The sequence below is a fragment of the Pelodiscus sinensis genome, chromosome 31 (assembly GCF_052426305.1).
Source record: "Pelodiscus sinensis isolate ZL-2025 chromosome 31, ASM5242630v1, whole genome shotgun sequence".
In the NCBI taxonomy this organism is placed as follows: Eukaryota; Metazoa; Chordata; order Testudines; family Trionychidae; genus Pelodiscus; species Pelodiscus sinensis.
In genome coordinates, this window is record NC_143082.1 from 13919118 (window position 1) to 13938286 (window position 19169).

The following is a 19169-nucleotide window of genomic DNA, read 5'->3' on the forward strand; positions in this document are numbered from 1 at the left end:
CCTCTCTTATTCTGAATTAACGCTGCGGCGTAGACCCTCCCTCTCTTATTCTGAATTAACGCTGCCGCGTAGACCCTCCCTCTCTTATTCTGAATTAACGCTGCTGCGTAGACCCTCCCTCTCTTATTCTGAATTAACGCTGCCGCGTAGACCCTCCCTCTCTTATTCTGAATTAACGCTGCTGTGTAGACACTCCCTCTCTTATTCTGAATTAACGCTGCCGCGTAGACCCTCCCTCTCTTATTCTGAATTAACGCTGCCGCGTAGACCCTCCCTCTCTTACTCCAAATTAACGCTGCTGTGCAGACATGCCCTCTGACTCAGAGACCAGCTTGGAAATGAAGCTGCCGACTGAGGAGAGGACTAGTCTCTGTGGTGCTCTTTACTTGGCTGACGTGGGGGAGGAAAACTCCCAGGCCCTTGTGAGCAGCGGGGACTCACCCGCCAGCTCTTTGACTCTCGCTGAGCAGGGGAGAACAGGGTTCGAGCCCCGGGGCGAAGGGGACAGGAAAGACTTGTTTTTGCAAAGACACGAGGGCCTGACAGAGAACTGCCAACGGGCGCTTGAATCAAATATCTTCCGACTGCCGTTAACGTTGGGCGCCAGCACGCTGCTGCCCCCAAACATTGTAAAAATGTCCCACGTGCCGTATCTTTCAGCGGGACTTTAAAGACTAAGAAGATGGTTTATTAGGTGATGAGATTTCGTGGGCCAGACCCACTTCCTCAGATCAAATTGTGGAAGAAAATTGGCATGACCATCACTTTTTTTTTATTGTATCCCTTTGGTATACAGGCAGTCCCCGGGTTACATGGATCCGACTTACATCGGATCCCTACTTACAAACGCACTAGCTGCTTCCCGCCAGCAGACCAGGGAGACGCGAAGCTAGCGCCCCCCACAGCAGACTAGGGAGACGCGGAGCTAGCGCCCCCCCCAGCAGACCAGGGAGACGCGAAGCTAGCGCCCCCCCCAGCAGACCAGGGAGACGCAGAGCGGCTTTTCTCAGCAGACACCTCAGCTTGAGAATAAAAGGACTGAGGGAAGCGAGGGGTGGGAGAATAAAACCAAGCTCTGGAGAAATGTTTGGCTAGAGTGTCCCCTACAAGATGTACCAGTTCCGACTTACATACAAATTCAACTTAAGAACAAACCTACAGTCCCTATCTTGTACGTAACCCGGGGACTGCCTGTATATGGTCATGCCAATTTTCTTCCACAATTTGATCTGAGGAAGTGGGTCTGGCCCATGAAAGCTCATCACCTAATAAACCATCTTGTTAGTCTTTAACGCGCTGCATAGTCCTGTTTTTTATCCCATAAGAAAGGACATTCCTGAATTGGGAGGCAGTATGGGAAGGGAAACTGAGTCACGCCACCGTATTGCTGTCGTGGCCAGGTGCCAGGATTCCTAAACAAGGGAGTACATTTCCACAGGGATGTGAGAGGATTTGAGTCTGGGCGTTTGCCAGAGCACACAGGGACAGATGAACCGGTTTCTTTAGCACTTGGCAGGCGCACCTAAGATGCACGGGCCCCCTGCTGTGGAAGCAGAGCCAATCCATGACAGCGCTCACCACATTTTCCCTTGGCTTTGTCAGAGAGCGTGAGGAAATCGCTATGCCCAGGAGGGACCTTGCAGCCTGTTGGAGGCAAACCTGGGCAGGCCTGAGGATGCCCCACGGGAGGATACTAGCACCCTTTCCTGCACCGATTTTTGCATTGGGCGTGCCACGTTACTGGATTGTAATAGGAAAATGCAGCTGGGGGTTGCACCCACCTTGGCGTGTTTGCCCCAGATTTGGTGCCTAACAGGCCAGGCGCGGGGTCTGACGACAGCTGATGCTGGCCTGAGTCAACCCATGCAACGCGGATCCTTGTGTGATTGGCGTGGGAGAAGTGATGCCAGATGCCCCAGTGGGAGGGAACACAACAGGGAATCCTCGCGCGATCCCTCTCCTGGCACCCATTTCCAGACAAACAGGCTAGAGACACCATTCCTGCCCATCCTGCCTAATAGCCATGGATGGACCTAACCTCCATGAATCTAGCTCACTCTTTTTTGAACCCTGTTAAAATTCTAGTCTTGACCCCGTCCTCTGGCGAGGAGTTCCACAAGTTGCCTGTGCAAAAAACTTCCTGTTTGATTTAAACCGGCTGCCTATTCATTTCCTTGGGGTAACCCCCTAGTTCTTACATTGTGGAATAAGTAAATAACTTTTCCGTATTCATTTTTTCCACACCTGTCATGATTTTATAGACCTCGATCATATCCCCCCTTGGTCTCCTCTTTTTTAAGCTGAAAAGTCCCTGTCTTTTTAATTTCTGGTCATATGGGATCCATTCCAAACCCGTCCTCATTTTTGTTGCCCTTTGCCGAACCTTTTCCAATGCCAGTGTATCTTTTTTGGGAAGAGGCACCCACATCTGTACACATGGTTTTATAGAGAGGCAGTAGGATTCCTAACATTCTCTTTGGTTTTTGACGGCCGCTGCACACAGTGTGGATGTTCTCAGAGAACTAGCCACAGTGACTCTTGGGCTGTGTCTACACTCGCGGCTTCTTGCGCAAGTACAACCGTTCTTGCGCAAAAATCCGCAGAGCATCCACACTGCCCGCCTGCTCTTGCGCGAGGAAATGCACAGCACGGCGTGGTGAGAGAGGGCTCCTTGCGCAAGAGCCACGCTCTTTTCTAACCGGTGTAAGCCCTCTTGCGCAAGCGGGCAGTGCGGACGCTCGGCAGGGATTTCTTGCGCAAGAACGCCCTGCGGCTAAAATGGCCACCAGAGCTTTCTTGTGCAAGAGAGCGTCCACACGGCCATGGATGCTCTTGCACAAAAGCACAGCGTGCACTTGGCAGTGTGGCCGTTTTCTTGCACAAGGCTTATAAGGCTTTGCGCTGGCCAGCGAGGAAGCGGAAGTGCTCTGTGGGGGGGGGGGGCTAATTTAATGCCTTATAAGGAAGGTCCCCAGTCTCGCGCTGATAGTAGCCTTGGTTTTAAGCAGTTCTTTCTTATTTGACCTTCTCTGCAATGCCCCAGACCAAGCTGGTAGATTACATCTGGTACAGATCCCCTGCCAGTGCGGCCTGCAGGCACCATGCGCTGGATCTCGCCCTCTCCCCATGGTCCCTGAGCCCCCACTCTCCTCGCCCCCGGGTTCCCCAGCCCCCTGCATTGGCTGCCTGGCACATGAGTGACAGCAGCCTCCACCTGGGAGACCTGGGCCGTGAGCCACCTGGATCCAATCAGGGAGGGGGAGGAGCTAGGCCCTATATAAGTCAGACCCAGCTGAGACTTAGTTGTGGGTGTTTGCCTGGAAAGGGGGAAGCCCCAGCCCCTTGGAGAAGCTGTCTGTGGGGGGAATTTCCTGCACTATTTGGAAGAGGTCTGTGCCTGCCTCAGTTTCCCTCTGGACTCTGCCTTGCTACTCCGGGGTGCAAAAGCCTGGGGCATGTCAGGAACCAGGAGCGGGGCCATGAGGCAGAGGGTGGGTAAGAAAGCCTGAAGGGGGAGGGTTAAAAACAGCCCCATTCTTCGGCTGCCCCCTAATTTCTGAAGTGCCTTGACCCCTTGGAGCCTGCCAGCGGGGGTTGTCTTGTGGCCTCTGCCCCCGCGGCGCCGGGGCCCACCTGTGTCGGCGGAGTCGGGGTGGAAGAGGGTGTTGGTGTAGGTGACGAACTGCAGCTGGCGGTTGAGGTTGTCCAGGCGGGCGCCCGACAGCGAGAGGCGCGACTCGCCCTCGCCCTGCGCCGTCACCCCCTCCACCACCGCCGCCACGTCGAAGGTGCCCAGGGCGGCCGTCAGAGTCACCTGGGGGGGGAGGGAGGCCAGGTCAGTGCTGGGGGTGGCAGAGGCACCGTCCCTGGCTTGGGGATGGGCACCAGGCTGGCGCTGCCTCGTGGGGGGGGGGGGGCGACGCCAGGCCGTGGGAACAGACGCCAGGTGTGCCACCCCGGATAACCAAGGGCCTTGGCTGTCTCCTGGCCCTCCCCCACCCCAGCCCTGCCCCCAGGAGCAACAGGGGGTTCTGCACCCCAAAGCGCCAGCGGCAGCCATGGCACCCAGCCACCCCCCTCCCCCGGCAGGGTGCCCCCTCCGTGCCTTACCCTGTACAGCTTCTGGGTGGCCGCCTGCAAGCTGAGCCCTGGGAAGCCGAGACAGGGGATTAGTGAGACCCCAGGAGGCCCCGGCCCCAGCGAGCTCAGGTCCTGCCGGCCGGCCGCGGCTCTGTGTGCCCTCCCCTGCCCCCACCGGCTCTGCCCTCCCCGGGGGGCCCTCGGGCAGGGGTGGCGCTCACCTGGGATGAGGATGGTCCGGAGCGGGCGCACCTCCACGCCCTGGGTGGGGTACTCCAGCGGGGAGTTGGCTCTGGCCATCAGCAGCTGGTCAGCTGGAGACTGGGTTCTGGGAGGGAAGGAGGGAGTGAGGGGTGGGGATAGGCCTGGCCCCGCCGCAGCCAGCAGGGGATGGGGGCTGTAGCCGTGGGGTCCCCCAGCCTGAGGTGCCTCGGCCCTCTGCCCCCCTCTCAGGGCGTGTGCCTGGGGCTCACCGCTGCCGGTAGCTCTGGTACTCCCGGTCCCGGCGGCCGCGGAGCCGCGCCAGCTCCTCGGGGCCGAAGGTGGCAGTGAAGTCTAGTGAGTAGAGCTGGCTGAAGAGCTGCTTGGAGAAGGGCACCTTCCCCGCGGGCGCCACCTCGCACGAGCAGGAGTTCCTGGGCAGCAGCCTGCAGAGACCGGGCACTGGTCATGCCCCCGCCCTCTGTGTTGGGCCAGCCCCCCTGTTCCAGCACCCCCGTGTCAGGCCGACACCCCCGTGCCAGTCTGACACCCCTGTGCCAGCCTCCCCGTGCCAGGCCGACACCCCAGTGCCAGCCCACCCCCCTGTCCCAGCCCCCCTGTGCCAGGCTGACACCCCTCTGCCAGCCCCCCTGTGCCAGGCCAGCCCCCCTGTGCCAGTCCCCCGTGCCAGGCCGACACCCCCGTGCCAGACCCCCTTGCTAGTCTGACGCCCCTGTGCCAGCCCCCCTGTGCCAGACCCCCGTGCCAGGCCGACACCCCTACCCCAGACCAATACCCCCTGCCCTAGGTCAGTGTCCCTGACTGCCCCCTCACCATGCCTCTCCTCCTGGCCCCGCCCGCCCCAACTGACAGCCCGGGGGAAGGGGTGGGGTGAGAGGAGTCTGAGAGCCTGGAAAAGCCCCTCCCCAATGGCCCAGGCCAGGCTGCGCCCCCCCAGCCCGCTCTGCCCCTCCTCACGCCAGGATCTCCTCCTTGAGCTGGAAGGGGATGTGGGCGAACTTGTTGGCGGGTCCCAGCAGGGGGTCGCCCAGCAGCTGCTCGGGGGCTCGGTCCGGCCGGTTGCGCAGGTCGACGGCGCTGTAGGGCTTGGGCGACCAGACGTGCAGGTACAGCAGGGCCAGGGAGGCTGTGGCCACCAGCAGCAGACACAGGGACTTCTGCACCGGACGCATTCTGCGGGGGAAGTGGGGAGTTGAGGCAGAGCCCCGTGTTCGAAGGGGCACAGGAAGTGGGTGATCTCCTCCCCCGCTCTCCGCGGCTGAAATGCGTCTGCTTCTGGGGCGGAGCACAGCGGCTGCCAACATCCCTGACCGAGGCAGCGGAGTCTGGGGGGGTGACGGCTCAGGGTGAGGACTCAGGCATCCTGGCCTCCTGCCGGGGGAGGGTCCCCCTCCGCGCCTCACTCGCCCTGATCCCCCCTTGTCTAGCGGGATCTCGGGGCTCCCAGCACGGCTGGAATAACAACCGCTGAGCCCTGACTCCGTGGGGTGGGGGCTGCATTTAAATGCCCTCCCTGCCCCCCCCCCCAGCGCCTTTCTGCTCAGTGGTCCCCACCTGCTGCCTCTCCCTGCACCGGGGATTCACGTGTGCCACGGAGCCAGCCAACGGTACCAGAGTTTTCTGCCTTGTTCAGGGAATTGTTAACAGCCTGTGTTTCCTGTCAGCTGCGAGTTCTGGAAGCCACCCAGGAGCGATTCAAATACTGTCCCGCTAATTGGCAGAGTGCCCACAAGCCAGCAGCCTGTGTGTCTGCCGGTGGTGCACACCCACCCCTGCCTCGGTGCACAGGGCAATGTTTATTCTGCGCATGGGTGGAGAGAAGGAGCAGGCCTGCTATTGAGGGCGATGCAAAATCGGTGTGAAATTGGTGTGGCACCAGGGCTGCACCAGGGAGGGGCAGCAGAGCTTCCAGGCCCAGGGGGCATGGGACAGGGTGTGGGGCGGGACGTGCAGCCTGGCGGCAGGTCCCGGGGCTTGCCGACAAACACAGGGCGAGAGGAATGCTGCAGAACTCGTTTACAGCGGCATGGCCGGAGCCAGGCGTTCGGCTACCCCCATGCTCAGCGCCCGCTGGCCCTGGGGGGCGGGGACCCTGCGTTGTTCCCTGGGGGGCGGGGCGGGGGCTGTCCGGCTGCTCAGCCCTTTTGAGCTCCAGCTCTTGCTCGCCCTGGCCCGGAGGTTCCCTCCGCTCGCTGCACGTAGGAGAGGAATAGGAGCGCCTGCATATGCCAACATTGGACCCCTTTGGGCCAGGCGCAGCCCCTGCGATCAGGGCCCCGAGGTGCCAGGCTGGCTCCCCCTGCACTGAGATCGGAGCCCCCTGCCCCAAGATGAGGGCCCTGCTGTGCCACATGCGGCCCCCTCCCCGCCCCATTGTGCCAGATGCGGCCCAGAGCTAGTCCCGGCTCCAATGAGCTCCCATGCTAAAAACGGACCAAGAACGGGAGGGGAAACCGAGGCACGGCCAATACTCCTGTCCCCGGTGCTAAGGGACCAGACCGGCTGGCCCCTCCCCGAGAGCTTCCCAGCCGACGCGCCGCTCGACGGGGACTGACCTGGGCCGGAGCCGGGGGAGGCAGGTAAAGTCGCCGGAGCTGTTTCCCCCCCAAAAGACGCCTCAGAGACAGAGGTGCGGTCCAGCGGGGCCCCCGGTTCCCTCGGGCTGAGGCAGAGGCCGGTCGGCTCCCCTGGAGCTGGCGACAAATCAGCTGACTGCGACGGCCAGGTGGAGAGCCGGCTGGGACTAGCCACCAGCATCCCCCCCCCCGCACTGCCCCCCCCAGCCACTGCTGCCCCCAGGCCTGGAGCGACCTGCATTCCTGCCCTGTCCCCCACCCCTTCTGCTCTGCCCTGCAGCCCCGGCACAGGCCAGGTGCGGTGAGCGCGCAGCCCTGAAGCCACCTCGTGCCGGACGCCCCATGCCCGTCTCCGGTAGGTGGGTTCTCCGCACGGGGGGTGGATGGGGCGAGCGCGTGGGGGGAGGGGGACCCCAGCTCACGGGTTCGTTGGGGGGCAGACGGACAGGGGCCAGTGGGGGCTGAAAGTCAGGCAGGGCAGCTCCGCCCAGTTGCCTCCCGCCCTCACATTCGCTGGGCCAAATTCCTGCCGGGTTTCACCCCACCCGTGAAGCCCGTCGCTAGCCGTGCGCCAGGGCTCGCAGGGGCCTGGGGTCGGGTCTAGCCATGGGAGCAGGGCGCATCCCCTGCAAGGCGCAGCCGAGAGCCAAGTGGGGCAGGTGGTGTCTGGAGGCACCTAGCCCCCCAGGAGGGCGGGGCTACGAACAAGTAACCGAGGCCCCAGAGAAACGCCAGCTGCTGCTACACAGCCTGGCACAGCCCCCTGGGGGCAATAAACACTCCCCCCACCCCCCGGCATCCTGCCCCACAGCCCAGCACAAAGGAAGGGGTCAAACGCATCAGGCTCCGGTGAGCTGCGAGGCGAGCGAGGTGCCGCTGGGGGAACATGCAGCCCCGGCACCTTTCCAGCGGGTCTCTCCAGTCCTGCTGGGAGCTCGCTCCAAGGCAAGGCTGTGGCCAAAGTCTGCAGAGAAGGCAGCCCCCCGGCCCTGCCCCCACTCCCAGCAGAGCGGCCGGGCAGGGCTGGGCGGGATGGGAGAATACTTGCACCCTGGCAGGTTTCGGATGCCTGGGATACATCCGCTGGCAAAGGGCTCAGGGTGCCGTGGGCATGAAGGGCAGGATCCAACTGGGAAGCCATAGAATCATAGACCACTAGGACTGGAAGGGACCTCGAGAGGTCATCGAGTCCAGCCCCCCGCCGCCATGGCAGGACCAGGACCAGGACCATGGCAGGAACCAAGGTACAGGGGTTCCCAGGCAGGCCTGGGGGGTAACCTCGGAGACGGGGTGGGGGGGCCGTTCCTCCGGGATGGCGCATGCCTCCGACGCCTGGCCCACAACATCCCTCCGCCACAACTCCCGGCATAGCCCCCCCGCTGGCTCTCCAAGGCGCTTTGCCCCCTATGTCACCGCCCCGCCCCTTGGAGCACAGCCACAAAGTCGGCAGGTTCGACTGGAGCTGGCCCAGGTGCCGGCTGGGCGGGCTGTCTCCGAGATGCGCCCTCTATTTCCCAGCTCTGGGGCTCTCCTGAGCGCGGCTCCGCCCTCCCTCGCTGCCCTCCACACCTTAGGTTCGCTGCAGGCGAGCGCAGGGGCCTCTCCTCCAGGAGCGGTGTTGACGGAGGTTTTCCTAGACTGCCCGGTGCCCTGCGCCCTCTGGCACCACCGCCTGCTCCCGCCGGGACGCCAGGGCGTGGCACAGACCAGCCCAGGCAGGTACGCGCCATGGAGTTATTTCTCAGGGTGTGCGCGCGGGTGCTGCCAAAGCCCAGCCCGTCGTCCTGGCTCTGGCGAGGTGTTTGCACAAGAAATATTCACAGCCAGAACTAACAGGGGCCATTGGCGGCTAAGCCCTGGAAGCAGGTGATCCGCCAGCCTCCACCCGGGCAGTGCCAAACCGCCCCCAAGGCAGGACACCCAAGCAGCGGCAGGGCGCTTCCCCTTGGCACCACGCTGAAAAGAGGCAGGAAGCCGGGCCTGTCGGAGGACAGAGATCCCCTGCCAGCTGGAGTAGCTCATGGAAGGGGGCCAGGACTCGGTGGGGGCGCGGATCCCTGAGCAGCCAGGAAAGGGCTTGTTAATAAGGCTGAGCGGCGCCTGCCAACTCTGTTCTCCTTTCGCCCGGACGCGTGTTTCCGAAGCCCCGTCCGCGCCAGCCTTGGGCGAGACGCTGCCGGCGGGTTTCACGGGGCTTGGCACCCGGGGTGAAGCGGGTGAGCTGGGAGACCCCCGCACGTGGCCAGGAGACCCGGGGCTGGGTGCTTGTGTGGAGCAGGGCGTAACTGGCTAGGCTGCGCCACGGGGGAGAGAAGGGGGGGCGCTGGCGGAGTGCGCAAGTGGCCAGTTTTTTGGGGGGGCAGGAGGGGGCAGCTCCCTCATGCTGGAAGCAGGGGAGGGGAGCAGTCCGCCCAGGGCCCTGAGTTAACCCTGACAAGTGTCACATGGCTGCATGCATCAGCCTGGCCTGGGGGGTGTGGGATGAACTGGCACAGGAGGCAGAGCTCGGGCGGGTGGGCAGGCGGGCGCGGGAAATCTGGGTCACGGCTCGGGAGGCAAGCAGGAGACCAGCTCAGCAGGAGGGGGAGACACGGGGGGCAGGATGGGGGACGTATGAGGGGGACCCCCTGCTCCCCCTTCCCCTCCCCTTCCAGTTTTCTCGCTGACGGCCTGGGAGGGGGGCAGACCGAACCCATCACCACGATTCCCCGCACGCCCGCCGGCTCCTCTCCGACCTTAGGGCCCCGAGCGCCCTGCACCGCCACCCCCCTGCAGCAGCTGGGCCCACAACAGCAAGGCTGGGCCAGCCCAGGCCAGGATCCCCCCTACCTTGCCAAAGGGCAGGATCTAGATCTCCGGGGTCTGCTCAGCGCCCGGCCCCACGGAGCCTGCATCGCTGCCATACAAAGGCACCTCATGCCGGAGGCTCTGAACCGGACACCAGGGCACCGGGCTCTTCCTGCATAGCCCAAGGGAGTTGGGTGCAGCTGTGAGGTAGTGGGGGTGCAGTCTGTAACCCGGGGTCCCCCGGCCGGGTGCTGTGCGATTGCCTCTGACTCAGCCACATGTGGATTGGCCCAGCCGGAGCAGATAACAAGGCTCTGCCCAGGGGGAGAGACAAAGGGAGGGAGGCGGAGACGGCACCTGGCTGGGGGCAGGGTTGGGAGCCAGGCAGTTTCCAGCTGGGAAACATGAAGGGCACAGACTAAGCTGGGTGCTGAGGGGGCGATGGGACCCCTAACCCCGGGGGGCTGAGGCAGCCTGGCCCTGACTCCTGTAACCACCTTGCGCCCGTGCCGGGCTGTATCCCGGAGGAGCAATAAACCCTCCGTTCGACTGGCTGGCGGAGCCTGTTCTCGCTGCTACGGGGGTGCAGGGCTGGGCGCTCCCCGACGCGCCGTCACAGCAGGCTTAATAGCTGGCACTGGGGTCAAAGGCCCTGGCCTGTCCCCGCTGGGCCGGAAGCTTCCCTGGCCCGGGGAGAGCTGGCGCTCCATTAGTGCCAATCCAGTTCTGATTTAGTGCCAGCCTGTGCGCGGCGGGAGTGCGGGTGCAAACGGCGCTGCCAGGGCTGCAGCGGCCTGACCATTAAACAATCATTACCATGTACACGTGGGCACCGTGCCAGGCTCCGCGGCCCTCCAACGAGAAACTCCCCCTCCTCCCCTCGGCGGCCGTGCCCAGCTCCAATGGGCACGGCCTGCTGATATCTTAAGAGACTTCTATATCTCTGGGTGGGCCCCGGATGGAGCCCACGCACCTGGCGCGCCCAGAGATGGAGGGGGTGGGAAGAAGGGGGGGTCTGAGTCCAGCCCCCGCAAGAACAGGGAGCTGTGCTCCCACCTCGCCAGCCTCCGAGAGCGGCCGCCCGGCTGTGAAAGGCAGGATCGGGCCGCGAGACTCTGAGGCGGCCAGAGGCCAGGGGGATGGGCACACAGAGGTGTGAAGAGATGCAGCAGCTCCCTGCCCCCCCCCGTCCCTGCTTGCCTCCCAGTGCCGATGACGGCTGCCTTGCACCGGGGGAAGCAGCGAATTCCCTCAGTGTGGCACACGCCGGCCTTGCCCCTCACGGGTGGGGCCGTCAAGGCAGGATTCTTAGGGGGGGCTTCCAATTTATTGCCCTGCCCGAGAGGCGCTTGTCTGGCCTCCCGGGGCTGCGCCACAGGCTCGCCTCTCCCGCCCCGACATGCAGCCTGCTCTGGGGAGGAGCGGCCGAGTGGCACACAGCACCAAGGACGGGAGGGGAGGCCAAGCCCCTCCGATTCTGGGAAGTGCCCCGCCCCCTCCGGAGAGGGGGGGAAACGACACACCAGGCAGCAGACCAGAGAGATGCTCAGGTGCAAGGTGGTGCCTGTGGACTGTGGTTCCTTTATGCAAAGCCAGCATCTCCCCCCCCCCCCCCCGCCTCCCTCGGCCCGGAGCACACACCTGGTGCTTGCAATCTGATTATTTAGGGAAGCACAGCTCCCCGCCCCTCCCAGTATGAGAACAGCTGAGCCCTCAGGCACTGGGCGGGGAGGGCGTGTGGTCGGCCGGAGGGCGGTACACAGTCGCCTGGCTGGCACGCCTGTGCTCCCCGGCCCTGCCTCCCGGGGGGGGCTGGCCCGCGTGGGACCGGGGAGCGGATTCCACTCCGGTTTGCAAAGGGCACCCGGCCGGCTCAGGGAGCCGAGGGGCTTGGGGTCGGGGGTGGCGGGCCCAGTCGGGGGGGGCGGCTTTCGCCGTGCATTGTGGGACGCTGGCTGGCCTCAGAGGGAATTGTGGGTGAACCGTGCCCCCCCTCCCAACCTATCCCACAATGCACTGCAGGCCTCTGCCTCTCCCCATGTGGCCGAGGCGTGCGGCTGGACGGAGCAGTGCATTCTGGGATGTCCACGGGAGAAATGAGCCTGATCCCCCCCCCCCAAAGGGAACAAGGGCCCCCAATAAACTCAGAGCCAAGCAGGCCCCCGCCAGGGAAAAGCCGGGGGGGGGCCAGCCCGGAGCGCCCCCCCGCCCCCCGCGGCGGGTCCTGCAGGGAGGGGTCCCACGTCCCACTGCGGCCCACGTCGGGGTCCCCCCCCCGCTGAGCCTCACCTTGGGGGCGACGCGGGGCTCCCGCCGCTGGGCCCACCGGTCTCTGGCGACTCCCGCCCCTCAGGGCTGCTCCCGGCTCCCGCGGGCAGGGCGGCGCCAGCCTGGGGGCGGAGACACAGGGCGGAGCAGAACATGAGAGAGAGTCCCGGGGCCCTTCCAGGGTGGGGGGAACCGCGGGAGCCCGAGCAGGGGCCAGCCCGCCCCTCTGACGGGGCCCAGCGGACCAGGCCTCGCGGGGGACTGGACCCAGGCGCTTCCTGACTCTTGGGCTTGGCAGCACGAGCCTCTCCTAGCCACCCTCCTAGTGCTGTGTCTTCCCCTCGGCCGGCCTGAGCCCCCCCATCCGCCCGACCCCCCCGTGTCTTCCCCTCGGCCGACCTGAGCCCCCCATCCGCCCGACCCCCCCTGTGCCTTCCCCTCGGCCGACCTGAGCCCCCCCATCCGCCCGACCCCCCCTGTGCCTTCCCCTCGGCCGACCTGAGCCCCCCCATCCGCCCGACCCCCCCGGTGCCTTCCCCTCGGCCGACCTGAGCCCCCCATCCGCCCGACCCCCCCCGGTGTCTTCCCCTCGGCCGACCTGAGCCCCCCATCCGCCCGACCCCCCCTGTGCCTTCCCCTCGGCCAACCTGAGCCCCCCCATCCACCCGACCCCCCCGGTGCCTTCCCCTCGGCCGACCTGAGCCCCCCATCTGCCCGACCCCCCCGGTGCCTTCCCCTCGGCCGACCTGAGCCCCCCCATCCGCCCGACCCCCCCGTGCCTTCCCCTCGACCGACCTGAGCCCCCCATCCACCCGACCCCCCCGGTGTCTTCCCCTCGGCCGACCTGAGCCCCCCATCCGCCCGACCCCCCCGGTGCCTTCCCCTCGGCCGACCTGAGCCCCCCATCCGCCTGACCCCCCCGGTGCCTTCCCCTCGGCCGACCTGAGCCCCCACATCCGCCTGACCCCCCCGGTGCCTTCCCCTCGGCCGACCTGAGCCCCCCATCCGCCCGACCCCCCCGGTGCCTTCTCTTCGGCCGGCCTGAGCCCCCCCATCCGCCTGACCCCCCCGGTGCCTTCTCCTCGGCCGACCTGAGCCCCCCCATCCGCCCGACCCCCCTGGTGCCTTCTCCTTGGCCGACCTGAGCCCCCCCATCCGCCCGACCCCCCTGGTGCCTTCTCCTCGGCCGACCTGAGCCCCCCCATCCACCCGACCCCCCTGGTGCCTTCCCCTCGGCCAACCAGAGCCCCCCATCCACCCGACCCCCCCTGTGCCTTCCCCTCTGCCGACCTGAGCCCCCCAACCACCCAACCCCCCCGGTGCCTTCTCCTCGGCCGACCTGAGCCCCCCAACCACCCAACCCCCCCGGTGCCTTCTCCTCGGCCGACCTGAGCCCCCCATCCACCTGACCCCCCTGGTGCCTTCTCCTCGGCCGACCTGAGCCCCCCCATCCGCCCGACCCCCCGGTGCCTTCTCCTCGGCCGACCTGAGCCCCCCAACCGCCCAACCCCCCCGGTGCCTTCTCCTCGGCCGACCTGAGACCCCCATCCACCTGACCCCCTGGTGCCTTCTCCTTGGCCGACCTGAGCCCCCCCATCCGCCCGACCCCCCGGTGCCTTCTCCTCGGCCGACCTGAGCCCCCCAACCGCCCAACCCCCCCGGTGCCTTCTCCTCGGCTGACCTGAGCCCCCCCATCCGCCCGACCCCCCGGTGCCTTCTCCTCGGCCGACCTGAGCCCCCCATCTGCCCGACCCCCCCGGTGCCTTCCCCTCGGCCGACCTGAGCCCCCCATCCGCCCGACCCCCCCGGTGCCTTCTCCTCGGCCGACCTGAGCCCCCCATCTGCCCGACCCCCCCGGTGCCTTCTCCTCGGCCGACCTGAGCCCCCCATCCACCCGACCCCCCGGTGCCTTCTCTTCGGCCGGCCTGAGCCCCCCCATCCACCCGACCCCCCGGTGCCTTCTCCTCGGCCGACCTGAGCCCCCCATCTGCCCGACCCCCGGTGCCTTCTCCTCGGCCGACCTGAGCCCCCCAACCGCCCAACCCCCCCGGTGCCTTCTCCTCGGCCGACCTGAGCCCCCCATCCGCCCGACCCCCCAGCGCCCATCTCCCCCACTTGCCTGAACCCTCCCAGTGGCATCTCCCCTGCTGCCAGCACCCCTCCCCCCATTGTCCATTTCTCCTGCCTTTCCAAGCAGCCCCCACAGGCTCCGGGGCCAGGCCGGAACAGGACTGAAATGTTTCATTGTTCTCTGTTGACTCTGCTGGGCCTGGCACGGTGCCCGCTGTCCCAAGGAGCCTTCGCGGTGCCCAGGCGAGAGGGGCCCTTCCCCAGCCTGCTCGCCCTTCGGTGGAGCCCAGTGGCCCCGGGGCAGGCAGGGGGGCCCCTGGCATCCCCCTGCCCCGGGACTCGCTCTGCTGGGGCTGACCTAGAAATGGGGCACCTGGTGGGTGACGTTGGGCCCCTGCCCCTAAGAACTGTGCCTCCCCTGGGCGGGTGGGGTGTGTGGGTGGGTGGGGGGGGGGGGCTGCTGCCTCCTCAGAGGGGACCAGGCCTGCAGCGCTGGGGGCGGAGCTGTGGGGGGGGGGGGAGCTGCAGGAAAGGAGGGGTGAAACAAACCAAGCTGAATGCCTCCCTCCCCCGGTAAGGCGAGGAGGCCGGGGGGTGCCCGGGCCAATCAGCAGGGCAGCGCCGGGTTCCTGACGCCCAGACGACACGGTGAGGGGCTGGGGCAGTGTGGAGCCAGAGGGCTGGGCCCTAAGCCGGGAGCTGGCTGGACAGCTGGGCCAGGAAGGGGGGGAAAGGGGCCCTCTCCCTGTGCGCCCAGACGCTGCGGTAATGGACTCCCTGCCATCAATGCAGGTGTCCAATGATCCGCACGCAGCCATGCAATTGGTGGGGAGGCTGCAGAGCCCCGCGGAGGGGGGAAATGCCCCCCCCCCGCTCTAACGGCAGCCCCCCCCCTCCGGCCCCCTCCCCCAGTGCGCAGGGGCCGGAGCGCAGCGCAGAACATGGCTGCAGCCGGGGCGCAAAGCAAGGGAGCGCAGCTCCCCCCCCCCCGCCCCCCGCCCCCGGGTCATGCAGAACCTGCTTGGGGCACGGCCGGGCCGGGGTGTCCGCAGGCAGATCCGGATCCCGACCCCCCCAGCCACACACGCGCTGCACTGCGCTGCGCCCACGCAGGTCCCGCGCAGCGTGGGGGTGGGGGCGCGCAAGCCGCAGCGCTCTCAATCTCCCCCGCTCTGCGCGACCTCCCTGCCCCGTCGGCCCCGGGACGGGGAAGGGGGGGCGGGATCGCGGTGCCCTATAACCGCCCCCCCCCCGCAGGATCGCCCCCCCACCCTATCCCACCTCAGCCCGCGGCCAGAGCGGCTGCTGAAGTGCTGGCCAGCTCCCCAGCCTACCTGGCTGCCCGGCGCATCTCCCTGGCCTGCCGCCCATGGTCACATCTTCGGGCGCCCCCCGACCCCCGCTCCGGCTGCCGCGCTGCTGGACCCGGCTACCGTGGGGCTGCCGGGGGCCGTCAGGAGCCTGGCCGGCGAAGGGCGCCCCCACTGCCCGAGGAGAGAACAGCAACTGCAGCACCTGGGATCAGCTCCGGGGGACGGGGGGGGGGCGCCTTTGTCTCACACAGAGACCGCCCCCCCCCCGCGCTTTGCCGATCCCTGGGGAGCCCCGGGTGGGGGAGGGGAGCCCAGGTCAGACAAAGGCTTCCAAGACAAAGGATTTGGGGAGGGCGTTAGGATGGGGGGGGTAGAACGCAGGTGTCCCCTGTATCTGGCTCTAACTAGGGGGGGCGGAGATGGGGGGCTCATCACCTCACCCCGAGTTCTGCCCCTCCCCTCCCTGGTCCGTGCCAAAAGCCCCCTGGAGACTAGGACCCCGCCCAGCACGAAACCAAGGACAAACTGTGGAGGAAGGGCCGGGCCTGGGCGGGGTCCGGGTGGGACCCCTTGAGGCCAGCGGGGGGGGGGGGGACTCGCTTCTGTGCCCACAATTCCCCCGGGTCGGAGGATCCCTGTTCTGCAACGGGGCCCAGGTGGGTGCTGAGCCCCTGGAGGGTTCCTGGGGCGGGAGGTGCTGCGGGAGTGTCACGCCCCCCCCGTTCCCCCCCCAGACCAGGGCCGCGGGGCTGGCCCGGGGCGGGGGCGGGGCCTTTCTCCGGGCCAGGCTGCGGTTCGTCAGTTGCACCTGGGATTAGGAAAACACCCGGAGACAGAAAACGGAACGAGGATCAGCAAAACGAACCCCCCCCCCCCCCCTCGGCTCGCCAGGAGGCTGCGCCGAAGGGAGGTGCTTGACTTCAGGAATAACTCCGGGGCAGGGAAAAGCTGGGGGGGGGGGGGGGACGCGGCAGACGCCTAGGTTCCTGGTGCCCCCTAAATCCCTCCAACCAGACCAGACGCCCGGCTGTGGCACAGCCCTGCAGAGAGCGCCCCGGCCGGGGAAGCTTTGCTGGAACAGACAATGGGTGGGAAAGAAACAGCGCACAGTCAACCTGTGGAACTCCTCGCCGGAGGATGCTGTGAAGGCCAGGACTTTAACTGGCGTCCAAAAAGAGCTAGATAGATACACGCCTGGAGGTTAGGTCCATGCTGTTAGCCAGGATGGGTGGGGGGGTGTCCCTAGCCTGTGTTTGTCAGGGGCTGAGAATGGGATCACTTGATTATCTCTTCTGTTCACTCCCTCTAGGGCAGCTGTTGTTGGCCGCTGTCGGTGGGCAGGACACTGGGCTGGATGGGCCTTTGTTCTGACCCAGGGTGGCCGTTCTTATGTTCTTAGAGGCTTACAAGTTGGCCAAGGTCATATGGCAAAGTCCGGAGGAGCCCCCTCTCCACGCTAACGCTGGATTGTGCCACGTCTCCCCGAGGCTCTATGCTTTTAAACTCAATCCCCCACCCGGGCGGCTCCACCCTGACCTTAGAGCGGTCTCCGTCCCCAGTGCCTTCGGAAGGGGGATGGACTCGAGCGGGCTGGCCCATTAAATGGACCGGCGCTCGGCTCTCGTGTCCCAGTCCGGGTGTCGATGAAGCCAGCACCTGGGGCTTGAAGAGGTCCCCCAGTCAGCAGGGCAGGAAAGGTGAGCTGCCCGAGAGAGGACCGCGAGAGGGATTTGCTGGTGGGTGTCCTCCAGGCAGAGATCTAGGGCGGAAGAAAGGGGAAACTGCCCACTGCTGTCTCATAGCTGGACCCTAAGTAGTGAGTGGGCCGGGGGGAGGGTGGGCTGCTCCCATTTCAAGGAAGCTGGCCATCCCGACTGAGGGACAAGAGAGGACGGAACAGGACACCTGGGGCAGGGGGAGAACAAGGGGGCACTTGGGGAGGAGGCCACTCACTTGCAGGGAAACTGAGGCACAGGACGGGGCAGTGATTGACCCAGCCCGTGGCAGAGCTGGAATCCCGCGGCTGATCGTCCAGCTGGCTGGTTTCCAGGAGCATTACGGGCATTCCCGATTTCCGCTCCTGTCTCTCCCTACCTGCAGCGGGCTCTGAAGCCGCAGGGCCCGACGGCCCGGAGCCCCATGCGTCGGAGCTGGGTCTGCACTCTCCAGGAATGCAGCACGGTCTGATCCTAATGCCAGGCCCCGAGCCAAGCTGCTCTTGCTCAGGTGCCGGAGCCAAGGAGCCTTTGGCATGCTGGGCTGGGGGCCCGCGGCCCGCAGGAGCTTCCAACTGTCCGCCTGGGAGCCCGTCCCCCGCCCGCGCACGGTCGGAGCCTCACGCTGCAGAGATGCCCGTGGGCGGCTGCTCCCGATGGAATTCCAGGTGCCCCTTCAGACGGATTCAGATGCCAACAGGGTGCAAGCCAGCGGCAAGTAGCTGACTCTCACCCCCAGGAACCAGGCGGCTCCGAGAGGTAAGACTCCCACCCCAGCCTCCACCCACGCAGGCCAGGACTGGCAGCCCCCCACGGCCAGGACTGGCATCCCCACACCCTGGGGAGCCCCCTTGCTGCTGTAGCACCGATCACGGAAGGGCAGCGGGTGGCAATATCAGGGAGGGGGTGCCAGAGGAGGCCTGGATCGAGCTGGGGGAGCTGAGCTCTTGGGAGATGCTGGCGGAGGTGGGTTTGTGACCTCAACCTGGGAATGTGTCCTCAGCCCTTCCCCGGGCCCCATGTGCTATCGGCAATGTGTGTGTGGGGAGGGTCGGGGGGTCTTTCAGGAAAGGGTGCACCACTCCGGGTCCTTGCCTGCCCTGCAGGGGCGCTGACCACGCTCGGGTATTCTCCAGGAATAAGGGGTTTGCTGGCAGACCCTCCTGCCCTCCACCCCAAGGCGACTGAGGGTCCAGAGTGACCTGGACACATTGGAGGGTTGGACCGAAAGCAATCGGATGAGGTTCCACAAGGACAAGTGCAGAGTCCGGCCCGTGGGACGGAAGAATCCCAAGTATCGTGACAGGCTGGGGACCGACGGGCTAAGCAGCCGTTCGCAGAAAAGGACGTGGGGATTCCAGTGGATGAGAAGCTGGATAGGAGCCAACAGGGCGCTCTTGTAGCCAAGAAGGTTAATGGCGTATTAGGTTGTATTAGGAGGAGCATTGCCAGCAGAGAAGGGATTATTCCCCTTCATTCAACTCTGGGGAGGCCACATCTGGAGGAGTGTCCCCAGTTCTGGGCCCCCCACTATAGAAAGGACGTGGACGCAGTGGGGAGGGTCCAGAAAAGGGCAACGAAACAATTCGGGGGCTGGAGCACATGGCCTACGAGGAGAGGCTGAGGGATTTGGGTCTGTTTAGTCTGCAGAAGAGAAGAGCGAGGGGGGATTTGAGAGCAGCCTTCAACTTCCTGAAGGGAGATTCCAAAGAGGCTGGAGAGAGGCTGTTCTTGGGGGGGCAGGGGGCAGAATGAGGAGCGATGGGCTCAAGTTGCAGTGGGGAAGGTCTAGGTTGGAGATTAGGAGAAACTCGTTCCCTAGGCGGGTGGGGATGCGCTGGGCTGGGTTCCCTAGGGAGGGGGTGGAATTCCCTAGGGAGGGGCTGGATCTCCATCCCTCAACGTTTTTAGTCCAAGCCCTGGCCGGGTTGATTGAGTTGGATCGGTCCTGCTTTGGGCAGGGGGCTGGACTCGCTGACTCCTGAAGTCTCTTCCCGCCCTCGAGTTCTAGGATTCGATGGCTGCATTCTGGGCAAGCTGTTATCACCCCTGTGCTTCTGGGTCACTTACAGGGGCCAAGGGAGAAACCCCAAGGGGAGGGCCTCTGGAATACCCGGGTTAGGTATTCCAGGCCTCAG

At 65.8% G+C, this 19169-nt stretch overlaps 1 protein-coding gene across 12 annotated transcripts in view; it reads right to left on the bottom strand.

Annotated features, from left to right (window-relative positions):
- B4GALNT1 (beta-1,4-N-acetyl-galactosaminyltransferase 1) overlaps positions 1–19169 on the bottom strand; it is a 37809-nt gene that overhangs the window by 5267 nt on the left and 13373 nt on the right. Inside the window, exons 2-10 of one of the 12 annotated variants that reach the window (XM_075901746.2) lie at positions 15338–15487; positions 11955–12055; positions 6858–6995; positions 5857–5975; positions 5260–5475; positions 4554–4727; positions 4302–4408; positions 4111–4148; positions 3634–3814 (exon numbers count right to left, since the gene is read on the bottom strand). In XM_075901746.2, coding sequence (XP_075757861.2) covers positions 3634–3814; positions 4111–4148; positions 4302–4408; positions 4554–4727; positions 5260–5474 — 715 coding nt within the window. In that variant the 5' untranslated portion in view covers position 5475; positions 5857–5975; positions 6858–6995; positions 11955–12055; positions 15338–15487. Of the gene's footprint in view, positions 1–3633; positions 3815–4110; positions 4149–4301; positions 4409–4553; positions 4728–5259; positions 5476–5856; positions 5976–6857; positions 7015–8447; positions 9670–9707; positions 10236–11954; positions 12056–15337; positions 15488–19169 lie in introns of those variants that run through there. The other 11 variants (XM_075901751.2, XM_075901747.2, XM_075901752.2 and 8 more) reach the window with 11 other exon arrangements.